Source organism: Limanda limanda, chromosome 18 (assembly GCF_963576545.1).
Source record: "Limanda limanda chromosome 18, fLimLim1.1, whole genome shotgun sequence".
In the NCBI taxonomy this organism is placed as follows: Eukaryota; Metazoa; Chordata; class Actinopteri; order Pleuronectiformes; family Pleuronectidae; genus Limanda; species Limanda limanda.
In genome coordinates this window covers 676,389-696,074 of record NC_083653.1, presented here as the reverse complement: position 1 = coordinate 696,074, position 19,686 = coordinate 676,389, and the positions used below count along the sequence as shown (strand labels likewise).

Here is a 19,686-nt window from a genome sequence, read left to right as displayed (position 1 = left end):
GTGTCCGTCTGCAAGTTAACAAGCTGAGTGACAATCTACACAATGATGTGTGTTCAAATCCACACGGACACAATATGTGCTGATGTAGAACTGAGTAACAAACGCACACGTCACGAATAATGAAGGATTCATATTTATTGTAGTTGGTTTACACACATCAGGCCGTCCGTGCACACACATGAAACAATTTGTAGATAAACACAAACTAGTTCTTCATATAGTTTCAGAAGACACATCTTTAGACTCTGAGGACGTAACACACACTGAACCAGTTCCATCTCCTGTGTGTTTCCCAGCAGAAGGAGTGAAACCAGTTCCTCTGCCTCGCTCGGTGCCGGCTGTCGACCCGGCGCTGCTCAACGCCCAGCAGCAGGGTGAGAGACACACACACAGACACACACACACACACACACACACACACACACACACACACACACACACACACACACACACACTGGGCTGTGAAGTAGCTCAGGTCCCCTAGTCTCTGTGAGTGTATGCAAAGCGTTCTGAGCCGTCAGCTCTTTCTGGATCAGTGAAGATAAAACCACTTCTTTACAGAGACTTTGTTTCCTTGTGAAGCTTCATGTTCTTGCTCAGCTGAACACGTGAGATTAATACTTCAAACTCTTTTCACCACTCGATTCCACATTAACTGCAAATCTGTTGAAAGGTTTTAAGCCGTTTTCTCTCTTAAACTTCACAGGGTGAATCGAGTTGTGTCCGTGCGACTCGGGCGATTACTCTTATTTAAAATGAAAAGCTTTATGAACATCAGTCCGGCTGCTGGCTGAGCTCCACTAGAACATCTCCACCAGACCAGGAGGAGGTTTCTGCTCAGCTGCTTCCATTGCTCTGCTTCACCTTCTTTACCTCCGTCTCTGCTTCACCTTCTTTACCTTCGTCTCTGCTTCACCTTCTTTACCTTCGTCTCTGCTTCACCTTCTTTACCTTTGTCTCTGCTTCACCTTCTTTACCTTCGTCTCTGTTTCACCTTCTTTACCTTCGTCTCTGTTTCACCTTCTTTACCTTCGTCTCTGCTTCACCTTCTTTACCTTCGTCTCTGCTTCACCTTCTTTACCTTCGTCTCTGCTTCACCTTCTTTACCTTCGTCTCTGCTTCACCTTCTTTACCTTCGTCTCTGCTTCACCTTCTTTACCTTTGTCTCTGCTTCACCTTCTTTACCTTCGTCTCTGCTTCACCTTCTTTACCTTCGTCTCTGCTTCACCTTCTTTACCTTCGTCTCTGCTTCACCTTCTTTACCTCCGTCTCTGCTTCACCTTCTTTACCTTCGTCTCTGCTTCACCTTCTTTACCTCTCGTCTCTGCTTCACTCTCTTTACCTTCGTCTCTGCTTCACCTTCTTTACCTTCGTCTCTGCTTCACTCTCTTTACCTCCGTCTCTGCTTCACCTTCTTTATCTTCGTCTCTGCTTCACCTTCTTTACCTCTCGTCTCTGCTTCACCTTCTTTACCTTCGTCTCTGCTTCACTCTCTTTACCTCTCGTCTCTGCTTCACTCTCTTAACCTTCGTCTCTGCTTCACCTTCTTTACCTTCGTCTCTGCTTCACTCTCTTTACCTTCGTCTCTGCTTCACCTTCTTTACCTTCGTCTCTGCTTCACCCTCTTTACCTTCGTCTCTGCTTCACCTTCTTTACCTTCGTCTCTGCTTTACCTTCGTCTCTGCTTCACCTTCTTTACCTTCGTCTCTGCTTCACCTTCTTTACCTTCGTCTCTGCTTCACTCTCTTTACCTTCGTCTCTGCTTCACCTTCTTTACCTTCGTCTCTGCTTCACCTTCTTTACCTTCGTCTCTGCTTCACCTTCTTTACCTTCGTCTCTGCTTCACCTTCTTTACCTCTCGTCTCTGCTTCACCTTCTTTACCTCCGTCTCTGCTTCACCTTCTTTACCTTCGTCTCTGCTTCACCTTCTTTACCTTCGTCTCTGCTTCACCTTCTTTACCTTCGTCTCTGCTTCACTCTCTTTACCTTCGTCTCTGCTTCACCTTCTTTACCTTCGTCTCTGCTTCACCTTCTTTACCTTCGTCTCTGCTTCACTCTCTTTACCTCTCGTCTCTGCTTCACCTTCTTTATCTTCGTCTCTGCTTCACTCTCTTTATCTTCGTCTCTGCTTCACCTTCTTTACCTCCGTCTCTGCTTCACCTTCTTTACCTCTCGTCTCTGCTTCACCTTCTTTACCTTCGTCTCTGCTTCACTCTCTTTACCTTCGTCTCTGCTTCACCTTCTTTACCTTCGTCTCTGCTTCACCTTCTTTACCTTCGTCTCTGCTTCACCTTCTTTACCTTCGTCTCTGCTTCACTCTCTTTACCTTCGTCTCTGCTTCACCTTCTTTACCTTCGTCTCTGCTTCACTCTCTTTACCTTCGTCTCTGCTTCACTCTCTTTATCTTCGTCTCTGCTTCACTCTCTTTATCTTCGTCTCTGCTTCACTCTCTTTACCTTCGTCTCTGCTTCACCTTCTTTACCTTCGTCTCTGCTTCACTCTCTTTACCTTCGTCTCTGCTTCACCTTCTTTACCTCCGTCTCTGCTTCACTCTCTTTACCTTCGTCTCTGGTTCACCTTCTTTACCTTCGTCTCTGCTTCACCTTCTTTACCTTCGTCTCTGCTTCAGTCTCTTTACCTTCGTCTCTGCTTCACCTTCTTTATCTTCGTCTCTGCTTCACTCTCTTTACCTCTCGTCTCTGCTTCACTCTCTTTACCTCCGTCTCTGCTTCACCTTCTTTATCTTCGTCTCTGCTTCACCTTCTTTACCTTCGTCTCTGCTTCACCTTCTTTACCTTCGTCTCTGCTTCACTCTCTTTACCTTCGTCTCTGGTTCACCTTCTTTACCTTCGTCTCTGCTTCACCTTCTTTACCTTCGTCTCTGCTTCAGTCTCTTTACCTTCGTCTCTGCTTCACCTTCTTTATCTTCGTCTCTGCTTCACTCTCTTTACCTCTCGTCTCTGCTTCACTCTCTTTACCTCCGTCTCTGCTTCACCTTCTTTATCTTCGTCTCTGCTTCACCTTCTTTACCTTCGTCTCTGCTTCACCTTCTTTACCTTCGTCTCTGCTTCACTCTCTTTACCTTCGTCTCTGCTTCACCTTCTTTACCTTGGTCTCTGCTTCACCTTCTTTACCTTCGTCTCTGCTTCACCTTCTTTACCTTCGTCTCTGCTTCACCTTCTTTACCTTCGTCTCTGCTTCACCTTCTTTACCTTCGTCTCTGCTTCACCTTCTTTACCTTCGTCTCTGCTTCAGTCTCTTTACCTTCGTCTCTGCTTCACTCTCTTTACCTCTCGTCTCTGCTTCACTCTCTTTACCTCCGTCTCTGCTTCACCTTCTTTATCTTCGTGTCTGCTTCACCTTCTTTACCTTCGTCTCTGCTTCACCTTCTTTACCTTCGTCTCTGCTTCACTCTCTTTACCTCCGTCTCTGCTTCACTCTCTTTACCTTCGTCTTTGCTTCACCTTCTTTACCTTCGTCTCTGCTTCACCTTCTTTACCTCCGTCTCTGCTTCACCTTCTTTATCTTCGTGTCTGCTTCACCTTCTTTACCTTCGTCTCTGCTTCACCTTCTTTACCTTCGTCTCTGCTTCACTCTCTTTACCTCCGTCTCTGCTTCACTCTCTTTACCTTCGTCTCTGCTTCACCTTCTTTACCTCTCGTCTCTGCTTCACCTTCTTTACCTTCGTCTCTGCTTCACCTTCTTTACCTTCGTCTCTGCTTCACTCTCTTGACCTTCGTCTCTGCTTCACTCTCTTTACCTTCGTCTCTGCTTCACTCTCTTTACCTCCGTCTCTGCTTCACTCTCTTTACCTTCGTCTCTGCTTCACCTTCTTTACCTTCGTCTCTGCTTCACCTTCTTTACCTTCGTCTCTGCTTCACCTTCTTTACCTTCGTCTCTGCTTCACCTTCTTTACCTTCGTCTCTGCTTCACTCTCTTTACCTTCGTCTCTGCTTCACCTTCTTTACCTTCGTCTCTGCTTCACTCTCTTTACCTTCGTCTCTGCTTCACTCTCTTTACCTCCGTCTCTGCTTCACCTTCTTTACCTTCGTCTCTGCTTCACCTTCTTTACCTTCGTCTCTGCTTCACTCTCTTTACCTTCGTCTCTGCTTCACTCTCTTTACCTCTCGTCTCTGCTTCACCTTCTTTACCTCTCGTCTCTGCTTCACCTTCTTTACCTTCGTCTCTGCTTCACTCTCTTTACCTCCGTCTCTGCTTCACTCTCTTGACCTCCGTCTCTGCTTCACTCTCTTTACCTTCGTCTCTGCTTCACTCTCTTTACCTTCGTCTCTGCTTCACTCTCTTTACCTCTCGTCTCTGCTTCACTCTCTTTACCTCCGTCTCTGCTTCACCTTCTTTACCTCTTGTCTCTGCTTCACCTTCTTTACCTTTGTCTCTGCTTCACCTTCTTTACCTTTGTCTCTGCTTCACTCTCTTTACCTTCGTCTCTGCTTCACCTTCTTTACCTCTCGTCTCTGCTTCACCTTCTTTACCTTCGTCTCTGCTTCACTCTCTTTACCTCTCGTCTCTGCTTCACTCTCTTTACCTCCGTCTCTGCTTCACCTTCTTTACCTTCGTCTCTGCTTCACTCTCTTTACCTCCGTCTCTGCTTCACTCTCTTGACCTCCGTCTCTGCTTCACTCTCTTTACCTTCGTCTCTGCTTCACCTTCTTTACCTCTCGTCTCTGCTTCACCTTCTTTACCTTTGTCTCTGCTTCACCTTCTTTACCTTTGTCTCTGCTTCACTCTCTTTACCTTCGTCTCTGCTTCACCTTCTTTACCTCTCGTCTCTGCTTCACTCTCTTTACCTTCGTCTCTGCTTCACCTTCTTTACCTCTCGTCTCTGCTTCACCTTCTTTACCTTTGTCTCTGCTTCACCTTCTTTACCTTTGTCTCTGCTTCACTCTCTTTACCTTCGTCTCTGCTTCACCTTCTTTACCTCTCGTCTCTGCTTCACCTTCTTTACCTTCGTCTCTGCTTCACTCTCTTTACCTCTCGTCTCTGCTTCACTCTCTTTACCTCCGTCTCTGCTTCACCTTCTTTACCTTCGTCTCTGCTTCACTCTCTTTACCTCCGTCTCTGCTTCACTCTCTTGACCTCCGTCTCTGCTTCACTCTCTTTACCTTCGTCTCTGCTTCACCTTCTTTACCTCTCGTCTCTGCTTCACCTTCTTTACCTTTGTCTCTGCTTCACCTTCTTTACCTTTGTCTCTGCTTCACTCTCTTTACCTTCGTCTCTGCTTCACCTTCTTTACCTTTGTCTCTGCTTCACCTTCTTTACCTTTGTCTCTGCTTCACTCTCTTTACCTTCGTCTCTGCTTCACCTTCTTTACCTCTCGTCTCTGCTTCACTCTCTTTACCTTTGTCTCTGCTTCACCTTCTTTACCTTTGTCTCTGCTTCACTCTCTTTACCTTCGTCTCTGCTTCACCTTCTTTACCTCTCGTCTCTGCTTCACTCTCTTTACCTCCGTCTCTGCAGAGCGTCTCAAACTGATCCGAGTCCTAATCCAGAGTAGAAGTTGAATCTGAGCAGTTGTGTTAAGGTGAACTGTGTTAAACCATCTTTAGTGGTGAAAGCCAAGAAGAAGAACTGGTTGTTTCTGGAGTGTTCCAGTGACCTGCAGCTTCTCCACGGGGGGTCCACTGGTCCAGGGACCTGCAGCTTCTCCACGGGGGGTCCACTGGTCCAGGGACCTTCACTGGTTCTCCACGGGGGGTCCACTGGTCCAGGGACCTTCACTGCTTCTCCACGGGGGGTCCACTGGTCCAGGGACCTGCACTGCTTCTCCACGGGGGGTCCACTGGTCCAGGGACCTGCACTGGTTCTCCGCTGGTTCTCCACGGGGGGTCCACTAGTCCAGGGACCTTCACTGGTTCTCCACGGGGGGTCCACTGGTCCAGGGACCTGCACTGGTTCTCCGCTGGTTCTCCACGGGGGGTCCACTAGTCCAGGGACCTGCACTGGTTCTCCACGGGGGGTCCACTGATCCAGGGACCTTCACTGGTTCTCCACAGGGGGTTCACTGGTCCAGGGACCTGCACTGCTTCTCCACGGGGGGGTCCACTGGTCCAGGGACCTGCACTGGTTCTCCACGGGGGGTCCACTGGTCCAGGGACCTGCACTGGTCCTTCACAGGGGGTCCACTGGTCCAGGGACCTGCACTGGTCCTTCACGGGGGGTCCACTGGTCCAGGGACCTTCACGGGTCCTTCACGGGGGGTCCACTGGTCCAGGGACCTGCACAGGTCCTTCACGGGGGGTCCACTGGTCCAGGGACCTTCACGGGTCCTTCACGGGGGGTCCACTGGTCCAGGGACCTGCACTGGTCCTTCACGGGGTCTCCACATGGTCACATGACAGTAAAAGAGTCATTTGAAGTCATTGTTATTTCATGTGCTAGACATTAACTCTGTGAGATCTTGGCCGTGTGGATCTGAGGATTTATCGTCTCTGCTGCAGAGAGCTCGGCCCGAAATATACGAGTCATCGAGAGAGAATCCAAGTGATGGTTTCTGGGAGGTTTTCATCTCTAGTGAATAAATGTCCTTTTTAAAGCCTGTTAAAGCCTTTTAAGCCTTTAAAAGTCAGCAATAACTGTTTGTGAAACTTTCATTTAAATCAGATGTTTGTGAAGATCATGAAGGTGAAATGGAGGAGAGGAGCGACGGAGGGATAAAAGAAGAGATAAAGAAAGAGATGTTAGACAAACAGATCCAGAAGAGTGGAGTTGTCGAGGTTTCCAGCGATGAGTCCTGAATCCTCTTGTGTTCACAGGCGATATGAAGTGTGTGTTTTCTTCAGACTGTGAGATGTTGTGCGTCCTGCAGGAGCGACTCGTCCTCCAGAGACTTGTGGGCGGAGCCTGAGAGCAAAGTCAGCTGCAGAAACAAAGACGTTGGTTTTTAGGTTAAAGTTCATTTGTTCACACGGAGCGAGAGAAACGCCTGCGAGCGGGAAACCCTCATAGATCACATGACTGATGATGTCATCCAGCAGGTGGAAGACTCAGAGAAGACAGAAGATGTTGAATCAGCGTCTGGTTGTGTGATTGTTTTCATTTGAAGACGTCGTTGTGTGTTTGATCTGAGAAGTTAGAAAACGTCTCGTGTTTCAAACTGCAGGTCGGTCTTCATTAAACATTACCCACAATCCCCTGGGTGCTGACAGGTGATTATGGGATGCTCGTGTTGAGTTTCCATGACGCAGAGTTTTCCTTCACTCCAGATGAGATGATTCTCTCCCTCACGAGGGAGGGAGAGAGAGAGAGAGAGAGAGAGGGATCTGCTTTTAAACCTTTCACCTGATTTCTCTCATTCTGCTTTTAGTTGTTGAATATTATCTGACTCCCTCTCTCTCCCTCTCTCCCTCTCTCTCCCTCTCTCCCTCTCTCTGACTCTCCCTCCCTCTCTCTCCCTCTCTCTCCCTCTCTCTCTCTCTCTCTGACTCTCCCTCTCTCTGACTCTCTCTCCCTCTCTCTCTCTCTGACTCTCCCTCCCTCTCTCTCCCTCTCTCTCCCTCACTCTGACTCTCCCTCCCTGCCTCCCTCTCTCTGACTCTCCCTCTCTCCCTCCCTCCCTCTCTCTCCCTCTCTCTCTCTCTCTCTCTCTCTCTCTCTCTCTCTCTCTCTCTCCCTCCCTCTCTCTCTCTGACTCTCCCTCCCTCTCTCTGACTCTCTCTGACTCTCTCTCCCTCCCTCCCTCTCTCCCTCTCTCTCTCTCTGACTCTCCCTCCCTCTCTCTCTCTCTCCCTCCATCCCTCCCTCCCTCCCTCCCTCCCTCCCTCCCTCCCTCTCCCTCCCTCTCCCTCTCCCTCTCCCTCCCTCTCTCTCCCTCCCTCTCCCTCTCCCTCTCCCTCTCCCTCCCTCCCTCCCCTCCTCCCTCCCTCCCTCCCTCCCCCTCTCTCTCTCTCCAGGCGGGGTCCACCTCACCCCGGAGGACTTCACCAAGGCTCAGAAGTTGTGTAAGTACGCGGGCAGCGCCCTGCAGTACGAGGACGTCGGCACGGCGATCCAGAATCTCCAGAAAGCTCTGAAACTTCTCATGACCGGCAAAGAATGAAGCCTTTGTCCTTCTCCAATCTGATCCCTCCATCATCCAGCCCTCCTCCATCCCCCTCTTTTCTCTAGAGCAGCGCCGCTGATGTGGCCCACAGCGACACAAACACACACACACACACACACACACACACACACACACACACACACACACACACACACACACACACACACACACACACACACACACACAATGAGGCCGTCCTGTTCAGTTTGCTGTCAGAGGAGGACATGATGGAAATCAGTCTGCAACAATGACTCCTTGTGTCTGAGCTGCATCGCACTGACCGACTCAATGACTCTCTGACTCTGAATCTCTGACTCTTTACTCAATGACTCAATGACTCTGACTCAATGACTCAATGACTCTCTGACTCTGAATCTCTGACTCAATGAGTCAATGACTCGCTGACTCAATGACTCAATGACTCGCTGACTCAATGACTCTTTACTCAATGACTCAATAACTCTCTGACTCAATGACTCAGTGACTCAATGACTCTCTGACTCTGAATCAATGACTCTCTGACTCTGAATCAATGACTCTATGACTCTCTGACTCTGAATCTCTGAATCTCTGACTCAATGACTCTATGACTCGCTGACTCAATGACTCAATGACTCGCTGACTCAATGACTCTCTGACTCAATGACTCAATGACTCGCTGACTCGCTGACTCAATGACTCGCTGACTCTGACTCTATGACTCTTTACTCAATGACTCAATGACTCTGACTCAATGACTCTTTACTCAATAACTCTCTGACTCAATGACTCAGTGACTCAATGACTCTCTGTCTCTTAATCTCTGACTCAATGACTCTCTGACTCTGAATCTCTGACTCTCTGACTCAATGACTCAATGACTCAATGACTCGCTGACTCAATGACTCAATGACTCAATGACTCTGACTCTATGACTCTTTACTCAATGACTCAATGACTCTGACTCAATGACTCTTTACTCAATGACTCAATAACTCTCTGACTCAATGACTCAGTGACTCAATGACTCTCTGTCTCTTAATATCTGACTCAATGACTCTCTGACTCTGAATCTCTGACTCTCTGGCTCAATGACTCTCTGACTCTAAATCTCTGAGTCTCTGACTCCTTGAGTCCTCAGTGACTCACTCCTACAGGAGCAGATCACAGCTTCAGTTTAAATCTCCACTGACTCACTTCTTCTTACATTTTAAACGAAACAAACCATTTGAATTCTGGAGATGATTTGTGAGGAAATTGAAGCTTTAGTGAAGATTCCTGTCGTGTGAGTTAACTGTAGATTTATCAGAGGAAGTCACTTTGTTAAAGTTAATAAAGAAGCTGATGATTTCCACCAGCAGCTTGTGAACATCGTGTTGTCTCTCAGAGCTTGGTGTCTCCTCAGCAGAGGACGGACGTGGACGTTCATCAGTCCCAATGTAAACCTGACTCAGACTCTGACAGCAGACCACAGGACACAAAGAGACAACTCTGTGTTTGACTCGCAGACTCAGATCTGAACAAACTGACGAGACGTTCGATTCCTCACTTTACCAGACGAGTCTCCAAACCTCCACAGTAATAAGGAGTCTTTTCTTCTCTTTTCTTGTCTTTTCTTGTCTTGTCTTTTCTTTCTTGTCTTTCTAGCGACTTAAAGCGGATTCAACAGGAAACTGTGACGTGTTGAGTCGATATTTTTAACTTCAGTTGCTGTTTTATAAGTTAAACTGTCACGTTCAGCTCAGACGTTAAAGAACAAAGGGTGGAGGAAAACAAAACAATCCAATAAATCGTGGAATAAAACTGCTGTTTGGTGTCGGGCTGCCTACAGGGGGCGCTATTCACATGTTGATTATACCTGAGGTGGAAGTGGAGGTTTTTCTGCTCATGTAACAATTCTCAGAACTTATTTTAGTGGGATGTTTGGTTTTTGGTTTTTACAGTTTCTATGTTTCTTCACAATCTCGTCACTTGTCAGAATTAAAGAGATTTGAATAAAATATTTGAAATTATGATGTGATGATGACTCGTGTGTTTCTTAATGTTTTATTCATTAAAGCTGAGATAAAAATCTGTAAAACTATAACAAACGATTCTTTATTTTGCCATGAACTGTTGTGTGAAGCACTTTGTCACCTTGTTTAAATAAGTGCTATACAAATAGTTATTATTATTATTATTCTGGTTCTGATCGGCTGCCATCAATCAGTCCTGTCTCCAGCATCTGGACCAGTGGAATCTGAAACCATCGGATTGGATCTGATCACATTAAAAGCTCCTCACGCTTCTATACTAACGCTCATTGATCACGTTTATGATATTAATCTTTAGTGTTTTTCACACAGAAACGAGCTGAAAACAAAACATCCAACACAAAGGTTCATATCTAATCTATTAAAGGTAATTCTACAGTTCATACTATTCATATAATAATCAAACGTGAAAGCATCATTTTGGATTCTCTTGTGAACAACGCAATCTAAGAATGCTTTAATGTCACAGTGAACTTGACCTTTGACCCCACGATCGAATCTCTTCCTCTTTGAGTGAAACTTTGAACCAAACAACGAGTTGTGTCACAAGTTGGATGAACGAGCAGAAACTAAACACACAAGTTAACACAAAGTACCTTGAAGGATGAATGCAATAAACACAATACAACAGGAAGTGATGGAACACTGTCTTAACCGTCATACATTTGAATGAGGAAACATCGAAGGCAGAAAATCAAAGCATGATCAAATATTGAAAAAATAAAAGCACTGCATTTATTTTGAAAACGTGACAGGAAGTCGGAGCCAGGCTTTCACAAGCTTAACAAGTGTTTCCTTAAAACTCAAATCAGACTTTCTCTCTCTCTCTCTCTCTCTCTCTCTCTCTCTCTCTCTCTCTCTCTCTCTCTCTCTCTCTCTCTTGCTGCCCCTCCTCTGCCCCCTCCCCTCCTCTCTCTCTCTCTCTCCTTCCCTCTCTCTCTCTCTCTCTCTCTCTCTTGCTGCCCCTCCTCTGCCCCCCTCCCCTCCTCTCTCTCTCTCTCTCCTTCCCTCTCCTCTCTCTCTCTCCCTCTCACTGCCCCTCCTCTGCCCCCATCCCCTCCACTCCTCTCTCTCTCTCCACCCCCCCCCCCTCTCTCTCCCCTTCCTCCCTCTCAGTCCAAACTTTGAGACGTTGTGTGTCGAGCTCTTCGCTGTGTGGATGTTTGCTGGAGACTGAGAAGAAAGAGAGAAAGAAAGAGAGAAACTACAAGAAAGAGAGAAACAAGCAGAGCAAAGTTGCAGGATGGTTGAGGTGGTGATGAAGATGATGAAGATGAGGGGAGGAGACGAGCTGCTGCTGCTGAACTGAAACATGTGAGTTTAAAACTTGTAACTTTTTAACTTTGACTTCATGTTACTTCTGTCTCACTTTGTTCAGTTGTGATATTGTGTAGATGTTTATCACTGTGTGTTGTGTAGTCTTGGTTTTTGTCTTGATGTGTTGTGTGTAGTCGGTTGTTTAATCACTTTTATGATGTGTTTTTTTGCTGGTGTTGTGTTTTTTATTGACACAATGTTGTGTTATTGATTCAGATTTAACTTAAGTAAAGATCCATTTCTGATCAGAAACCAGAAGACGACCGATCGATAAGTCGATGCAGCTTCGGTCATGTGACACTTTAAAGTTGATCAGTTATTCAAAACTATAAAGAATCAATAATGACTCCCCATCATAATCCATACTGACATGTTATTGATCGGGTATTAACTGTTGTCAGGTTGCAGTTTATTAGGAACAGCTGTGATATTGATGCCTCGTGACTCCGGCTCATCAATATGACCAGAAAATAATTTTAATATATTTCACTCCACAACATGTGTGTGTGCAGAAATATACAAATCACAATAAGGTCAAAATTGTGATATTACAAGAGAATTACAATATTACAAGAATGAAGTTGTGATTTCATTGTTGAGAAAACTCTGACGTGACCATGAAGACAAAGTTCTGACTCGTTCCATCTGTTCTGATCAATTTGTGGAACTTTTACCAAAGAACAAGATTCTGCTCATTCCTCATTTTAACAGAGTCTCACGGATCTTCTCATATTCAAAACTTTTTCTCTTAATACTGTAACTTCAACTTCATGACATTCCTACAGAGCCTCATAGAGTCGAGATGGTGTCAGTGTAATATTAGTGAATGTTAGTTTAAAGGTTTTGGTGTCGACGTGATTCTTCGTTATCAAAGGACGTGTTGTCTCAGGTTCGTCTCTGCCAGCGGTTACACAACCTGAAGTAAGGTTTAAAGGAGGTGACGTCCAACTGCACCCTGTTGACAGGAGGCTGAGTGTGTGTGTGTGAGTGTGTGTGTGTGTGTGTGTGGGTGTAGTGTTAGCGGAGGACATGATGAAAACAGAGATACAGAAGAAGAGGGGATGAAAACGGAGGAGGGCTGAGAGTCGGGTGGTGCAGAGAGGAATGTGCTTCATTAAGTTAAAGGTGAAGATGTGAACTCGTCTTCCTCAGTGAAACCTGGAGACTGAACCTGAAACTCACAGAGAAAACTCCTCTCATGCTTCTGGAGGACGAAGCTGAAACAGAGAAGAGACGTTGGCTGAGATCTGTTCATTGTTCTGGAGGCTCTGAAAATTCTGGGGGTTCTAGAGGTACTGGAGGTTCTAGAGGTTCTGGAGGTTCTAGAGGTTCTAGAGGTTCTGAAGGTTCTAGAGGTTCTAGAGGTTCTGAAGGTTCTAGAGGTTCTGGATGTTCTGAAGGTTCTAGAGGTTCTGGATGTTCTGGAGGTTCTAGAGGTTCTGAAGGTTCTGGAGGTTCTAGAGGTTCTGAAGGTTCTGGAGGTTCTGAAGGTTCTGGAGGTTCTAGAGGTTCTGAAGGTTCTGGAGGTTCTAGAGGTTCTAGAGGTTCTGAAGGTTCTAGAGGTTCTGGATGTTCTGAAGGTTCTAGAGGTTCTGAAGGTTCTGAAGGTTCTGGAGGTTCTAGAGGTTCTGGAGGTTCTGTTTCTGAGTGACTTCAAACTTTTCTCTGTGACGGAATCAGTTCAATAATAATAATTCTGATGTATAAACCGAGGACTTGACATGTGTGAGATGATGAACTAACATCAGCGTCCCCTGGTGGCAGCGTCCCCTGGTGGCAGCATCACCTTGTGGCAGCGTCCCCTTGTGGCAGCATCACCTTGTGACAGCGTCCCCTAGCATCACCTGGTGGCAGCGTCCCCTGGTGGCAGCATCACCTTGTGGCAGCGTCACCTGGTGGCAGCATCCCCTGGTGGCAGCCTCACCTGGTGGCAGCGTCACATGGTGGCAGCGTCACCTGGTGGCAGCATCCCCTGGTGGCAGCCTCACCTGGTGGCAGCGTCACATGGTGGCAGCGTCACCTGGTGGCAGCCTCACCTGGTGGCAGCGTCACATGGTGGCAGCGTCCACTGGTGGCAGCATCCCCTAGCATCACCTGGTGGCAGCATCCCCTGGTGGCAGCGTCCCCTGGTGGCAGCCTCACCTGGTGGCAGCATCCCCTGGTGGCAGCCTCACCTGGTGGCAGCCTCACCTGGTGGCAGCATCCCCTGGTGGCAGCCTCACCTGGTGGCAGCCTCACCTGGTGGCAGCGTCACATGGTGGCAGCGTCCACTGGTGGCAGCATCCCCTGGTGGCAGCATCCCCTGGTGGCAGCATCCCCTGGTGGCATCGTCACCTAGCGTCCCCTGGTGGCAGCATCACCTTGTGGCAGCGTCACCTTGTGACAGCGTCCCCTAGCGTCACCTGGTGGCAGCGTCCCCTAGCGTCCCCTGGTGGCAGCGTCACATGGTGGCAGCGTCCCCTAGCGTCCCCTGGTGGCAGCATCCCCTGGTGGCAGCATCCCCTGGTGGCACCGTCCCCTGGTGGCAGCATCACATGGTGGCAGCGTCCCCTAGCGTCCCCTGGTGGCAGCATCCCCTGGTGGCAGCATCCCCTGGTGGCACCGTCCCCTGGTGGCAGCATCACCTAGCGTCCCCTGGTGGCAGCATCACCTTGTGGCAGCGTCACCTTGTGACAGCGTCCCCTAGCGTCACCTGGTGGCAGCGTCCCCTAGCGTCACATGGTGGCAGCGTCCCCTAGCGTCCCCTGGTGGCAGCATCACCTTGTGGCAGGTCACCTAGCGTCACCTGGTGGCAGCATCCCCTGGTGGCAGCGTCCCCTGGTGGCAGCGTCTCCTGGTGGTAGCGTCCCCTGGTGGCAGCGTCACATGGTGGCAGCGTCCCCTGGTGGCAGCGTCACCTTGTGGCAGCATCACCTTGTGGCAGCGTCCCCTAGCGTCCCCTGGTGGCAGTGTCCCCTGGTGGCAGCGTCTCCTGGTGGCAGCGTCCCCTGGTGGCAGCGTCCCCTGGTGGCAGCGTCTCCTGGTGGCAGCGTCTCCTGGTGGCAGCGTCCCCTGGTGGCAGCGTCCCCTGGTGGCAGCGTCCCCTGGTGGCAGCGTCCCCTGGTGGCAGCGTCCTCTGGTGGCAGGTGGTTGAGGACATTCTGAAGAGACGCAGGTTTCTCAATTCAGCTCCGAGGTTGAGACGTGAAACCTTCTCGTCCAATCGGCTTCCTCTGTGAGTGACATGTGGTTTCCTGGTGTGAACGTCTTCGTGAACTTCTGGGACACAAAATGTCTGCCTGGAGGCGGGGGGGGGGGGCCATGAATCGTCTCTTTATGTGGTCGAGTCGCCGCCTTGTTCGCTGACCTCGCTCCACTTGTCATTCGCTCCCATTTCCATACGGGAGCCGAGGAGGAGGAGACAGACGAGAGACAAAGAGACGAGTTTCTCTTGAATGTCAGAAGCTGCTTCAGGAAACGTTTGTGATTCACAGCGTTTGAATCAGATGAAGAGAAACAGTTTGAAGAGAAACTTTCAGAAAGTCTCCAGCTTCGTTCTCTCTCTTCACCACAAACGTTTCAGTGAATCTTTAATCGTTCTTCAGTTTGATCAAAGTTCTTCTGCCACTTCATCTGATTCTGAGATTCTGATTCAATCTGAGATTCTTATTCACTCTGAGATTCTGATTTAATCTGAGATTCTGATTTAATTTGAGATTCTGATTTAATTTGAGATTCTGATTCAATCTGAGATTCTGATTTAATTTGAGATTCTGATTCAATTTGAGATTCTGATTTAATCTGAGATTCTGATTTAATCTGAGATTCTGATTCAATTTGAGATTCTGATTCAATCTGAGATTCTGATTCAATCTGAGATTCTGATTTAATCTGAGATTCTGATTTAATTTGAGATTCTGATTCAATTTGAGATTCTGATTCAATCTGAGATTCTGATTTAATTTGAGATTCTGATTCACTCTGAGATTCTCATTCAATCTGAGATTCTGATTTAATTTGAGATTCTGATTTAATTTGAGATTCTGATTCAATCTGAGATTCTGATTAAATCTGAGATTCTGATTTAATTTGAGATTCTGATTCAATCTGAGATTCTGATTTAATCTAAGATTCTGATTCACTCTGTCGGAGACGATCTGAGGCGCCCCCTAGTGGCCAGAGGCATTATGTTTTCAGTTTGTTGTGATGTTATGAAAACGATATTTCAAACAGGTTGAGGGGATTTCCTCAAACATTCACTTGGACTCAAGGATGGACTGATTACACTTTTGGGGTCAAAGGTCGCCCTGACCTCACAAACCCTTCACATCCAGTAAATGACTTCATCACCTGAATGAAAACGTGTAAATAAATAATTAAACACATGAAGGTCAGAGGTCGTACAGGTTCTCACAAGACTCAATAGAATAAATACACAAACCTCATCAGGAGGTCAAAGGTCACGTGTGCGTTACATTGAAACAACATCACGCTGTGCATGGAGCCTTTTGATTGGCTCTCCTGGGACGTGATCCTCTGCTCACTGGTTAATATGTGACTACACACACAGTATGTCACGACTACAGTTAAGACGGACTGTGATTGGTCAGGTTGGTGCAAGAGGCGGGACCTAAACCGCCGAAATGATGGCTGTACTCTGTTTCTCTAGGGCGCCCCCTACAGGAGGAGCAAGGTGGCGGCTGGGTCACGTTGTCGTGCTGTTGCTATGGACGACTCTGCACAGACACGGTAAGACCCCCGACTCCATTTTGTTTTGAAAACGCTTGATGTCGTTGTTTCCTCTGTTTCACTGAAACATGAAAACGATTCTGTTTCCAAACCTCCTTCAGAAGAAGAGATGCAACATATTTATTGATTTGTACGATTTCCATCCTCTTCCCATCTTTCCTCCTTCGTTCACTCGTCTCCTCCTCCTTTCATGTTTCCTCCTTCGTTCACTCGTCTCCTCCTCCTTTCATGTTTCCTCCTTCGTTCACTCGTCTCCTCCTCCTTTCATCTTTCCTCCTTCGTTCACTCGTCTCCTCCTCCTTTCATCTTTCCTCCTTCGTTCCTTTCATGTTTCCATCCGTGTGAGCTTCTCGTCTCCTTCACGCTTCCACTAACAAAAAGCTGCTTTCTCTCTTTTATCATTTAGTGCTTTTATTTTGAAGCCATTCTGAAACAGGAAACGATTCATCCTTTCATTCATTCATTATTCGCATCCTGTCACCAACAGTTAATCAAACGTGAGGTTCCTGGTTTATTCAGATCTGTGTCTTCGTCTGACAGAGAGCTGACGCTGGTTTGTTTGTGAACAAGTTTACACACAAACTACTCAGTGAATTTCCACAACACTTTGTGGAAGAATGTTTTATATGTTAGAGAAAAAATCATAAAGCTTTGGTGCAGATCCAGGAATATCTTTGACTTTTTTTTTATGTTTTAAAAGAGAGCGAGAGAGAGAGAGAGAGAACTTGGCTGCTGCCATTTTCCACATTTGTGCCAAAACACTCGTTTCAGTGAAAAATGAACTGAAACACAAAGTGAAGGACGTGTGTGTGTGTGTGTGTGTGTGTTTGTGTGTGTGTGTGTGTGTGTGTGTGTGTGTGTGTCTGTTTAATGTATTTTCCATACCCTTCTAGCAGCCGCAGGCCAAACCGAGCGGTTCACACACTCGTAAAGTTCCCAGCAGAACAAAACCACAACACACACACACACACACATGTGTTGCTGACCAGTATATAAACTGAAGTTTTGAACTGTGTGTGTGTGTGTGTGTGTGTGTGTGTGTGTGTGTGTGTGTGTGTGTGTGTGTGTGTGTGTGTGTGTGTGTGTGTGTGTGTATGTGTGTGTGTGTGTGCGTGCGTGCGTGCGTGTGTGTTTGTGTGTGTGTGTGTGTGTGTGTGTGTGTGTGTGTGTGCGTGCGTGCGTGTGTGTGTTTGTGTGTGTGTGTGTAAAGACAGAATTGATGAGCCTTTACAGGAAGTGTGTTTACTGGTTGTGTGTCTGTCCTGTTTTGTGACTCCAGACATCAGGAAATGATTTTCTACATTTTGGAACAAACGTGAACTTAGTTTGACGATGAGCTGATTGTCATTTGGATGTCAAAGGTCAAAGTTCAAGGTGATTCTGACCAGACAGAACCTTCTCTGTCACGAGCCTCTTCCACTCACCTACTTCCTGTCTTATCCTCGCTGGGCATCTCTTTCCTTTCACCCCCCCCATCTTGGATGGCACTCTCAATTATCTCCTAGTGAAAGACAGGAGAAGAGAGGGAGGAGTGCAAACACCTGGGGAGTGAGTCAGCATTCACCTGGGGAGACAGAGACAGAGCCGACTTCTTCTCTCTGTCCCTCGTCTGATTCCAATCCCCCAGGACGCCCTGAAGAACGTCTGAATGGGGTTAGTGAAGACTGAGGGTGGAAGAGAGACTTTGAAACGTCCAGGTTTCAGATCAGATGATCAGAGTCAGAAGTTTTGTGCTCGAGTGACGAGACGAAACTTCCCGACCTTGCTGAGGTCGGACGGAGCAGCGTCACGTCTTCACATGTGGAGGTCAGGTCAGGAAGTGAAACTGCTTCCACTCAAACACATTTAGTTTTCAGTTCCTAAACAAAGACTTGGACGTCTCCGTAGAACCTTTAGAGCTTTAGTCTTGTTTTTAATTGGACGATCTTCTGGATGGCAGCTTCATGATTTGTAATTATTAGATATTGCAGCTCTTCTATACTTCTATATTCTATCATTAATATATGCTCAGAGGATTTATATACACTGCTCAACAACAAAAAAAAGATCTTCTGATATGTAGGTTTAATTTTCACAAAGCCTGGATCTGATTTCTTCTCTGCTGCTTGACCACAAAGACATTCTTTCAATTTCACCAACGACAGGAGGCCGTTTCATTTGTGTCCAGTGTGAAGATAAAACTGCAATCAGCCGGTAGAAAGCAGAGGAGAGAGGACAACAAAGGGCTGAAGGAGAGGGTCATGAATGAGGGAGGAGAGAGGAATGTGAGTAAAAGAATGCTAGAGAGGACAGAGAGGTGAAAACAGAGAAGGGCAGGTTGATGGAAGCCAAATAATCTACAGGATTAGTGTCTGGAAAAGGAGGAGAAGGTATTTTTAGTTGCTGAAAACTGTTTCAGCCGAATTATCACAAAGCTCCTCGACTCACAGTGAAAACAGCAGCAGCTCCTGAGAGGAGCTGAGTGTCAACGTGTGGAGAGGTTCACAAATATCGTTTGATAATTCATCTGCAGCTTCACCTCGGACGATAACGTGTTTGAACCACGAGGACGTTCACCTGCTGCATTTCAATTAGTGTGGAGTACTATAGTACTGTGGAGTACTGTGGAGTACTGTACTAGTGGAGTACTGTAGTACTGTGGTGTCCTGTAGTACTGTGGAGTACTGTGGAGTACTGTGGAGTGCTGTAGTACTGTGGATTACTGTGGAGTACTGTGGAGTGCTGTAGTACTGTGGAGTGCTGTAGTACTGTGGAACTGTGGAGTGCTGTAGTACTGTGGAGTACTGTAGTACTGTGGAGTGCTGTAGTACTGTGGAGTACTGTAGTACTGTGGAGTACTGTGGAGTGCTGTAGTACTGTGGAGTACTGTAGTACTGTGGAGTGCTGTAGTAGTGGAGTACTGTAGTACTGTGTTGTACTGTGGAGTACTGTGTTGTACTGTGGAGTGCTGTAGCACTGTGGAGTACTGTAGTACTGTGTCGTACTGTGGAGTACTGTGGAGTACTGTGTCGTACTGTGGAGTACTGTAGTACTGTGGAGTACTGTGTCGTACTGTGGAGTACTGTAGTACTGATGCTGCTGGTGGTACCATGTATTTCACTACACTTTCACTCCTGATGTTTAGGTTAAGTCTGAAGTTGTGAACTTGTCCTTGTCAGAATAAATGTGTTTCCTGCTGAGGACAAAGCGTCCATTAGAGGAAGAGGCTGAACGTCCTTCAGTAGAAACTCATTAACGCTGACTCAGCACTTCTGTGGATTCATCTTTTTATTCATGTGCACTTTATCAGTTTTGTTCTGAGAACTCAAAGTAATGAAAAGCCTGAAAGTGCAGAGTGAATATTTTAACCTCGTTGCTCCTGAGAATTCCAATAAAAACGTGGCTCAAAATTAATATTAGAAATACTAATTGAGTTTCATGAATGTTCCTCAGTGACTGAGCTGAGTGAGGAGCTGAAGGCCGAGATGTTAACACATTAAGAAACAGTCTGTGTGTGTGTGAGTGTGTGTGTGTGTGTGTGTGTGTCTGTGTCTGTGTGTGTGTGTGTGTGTGTGTCTGTGTGTCTGTGTC

At 47.1% G+C, this 19,686-nt stretch overlaps 2 protein-coding genes across 3 annotated transcripts in view; both read left to right on the top strand.

The window, feature by feature from the left end:
• The window catches only part of vta1 (vesicle (multivesicular body) trafficking 1), a 32,653-nt gene extending 24,471 nt beyond the window's left edge, over nucleotides 1–8,182 (top strand). The window contains exons 7-8 of one of the 2 annotated variants that reach the window (XM_061091521.1): nucleotides 300–374; nucleotides 7,911–8,182. In XM_061091521.1, coding sequence (XP_060947504.1) covers nucleotides 300–374; nucleotides 7,911–8,056 — 221 coding nt within the window. In that variant the 3' untranslated portion in view covers nucleotides 8,057–8,182. Of the gene's footprint in view, nucleotides 1–296; nucleotides 375–7,910 lie in introns of both variants that reach the window. The other variant, XM_061091520.1, reaches the window with a different exon arrangement.
• A 5,650-nt stretch (nucleotides 8,183–13,832) lies between these two features.
• adgrg6 (adhesion G protein-coupled receptor G6) overlaps nucleotides 13,833–19,686 on the top strand; it is a 53,604-nt gene continuing 47,750 nt past the window's right edge. Inside the window, exons 1-3 of the mRNA XM_061091956.1 lie at nucleotides 13,833–14,057; nucleotides 14,101–14,513; nucleotides 16,037–16,116. Of these exons, the coding sequence (XP_060947939.1) occupies nucleotides 13,833–14,057; nucleotides 14,101–14,513; nucleotides 16,037–16,116 (718 nt within the window). The remainder of the gene's footprint in view (nucleotides 14,058–14,100; nucleotides 14,514–16,036; nucleotides 16,117–19,686) is intronic.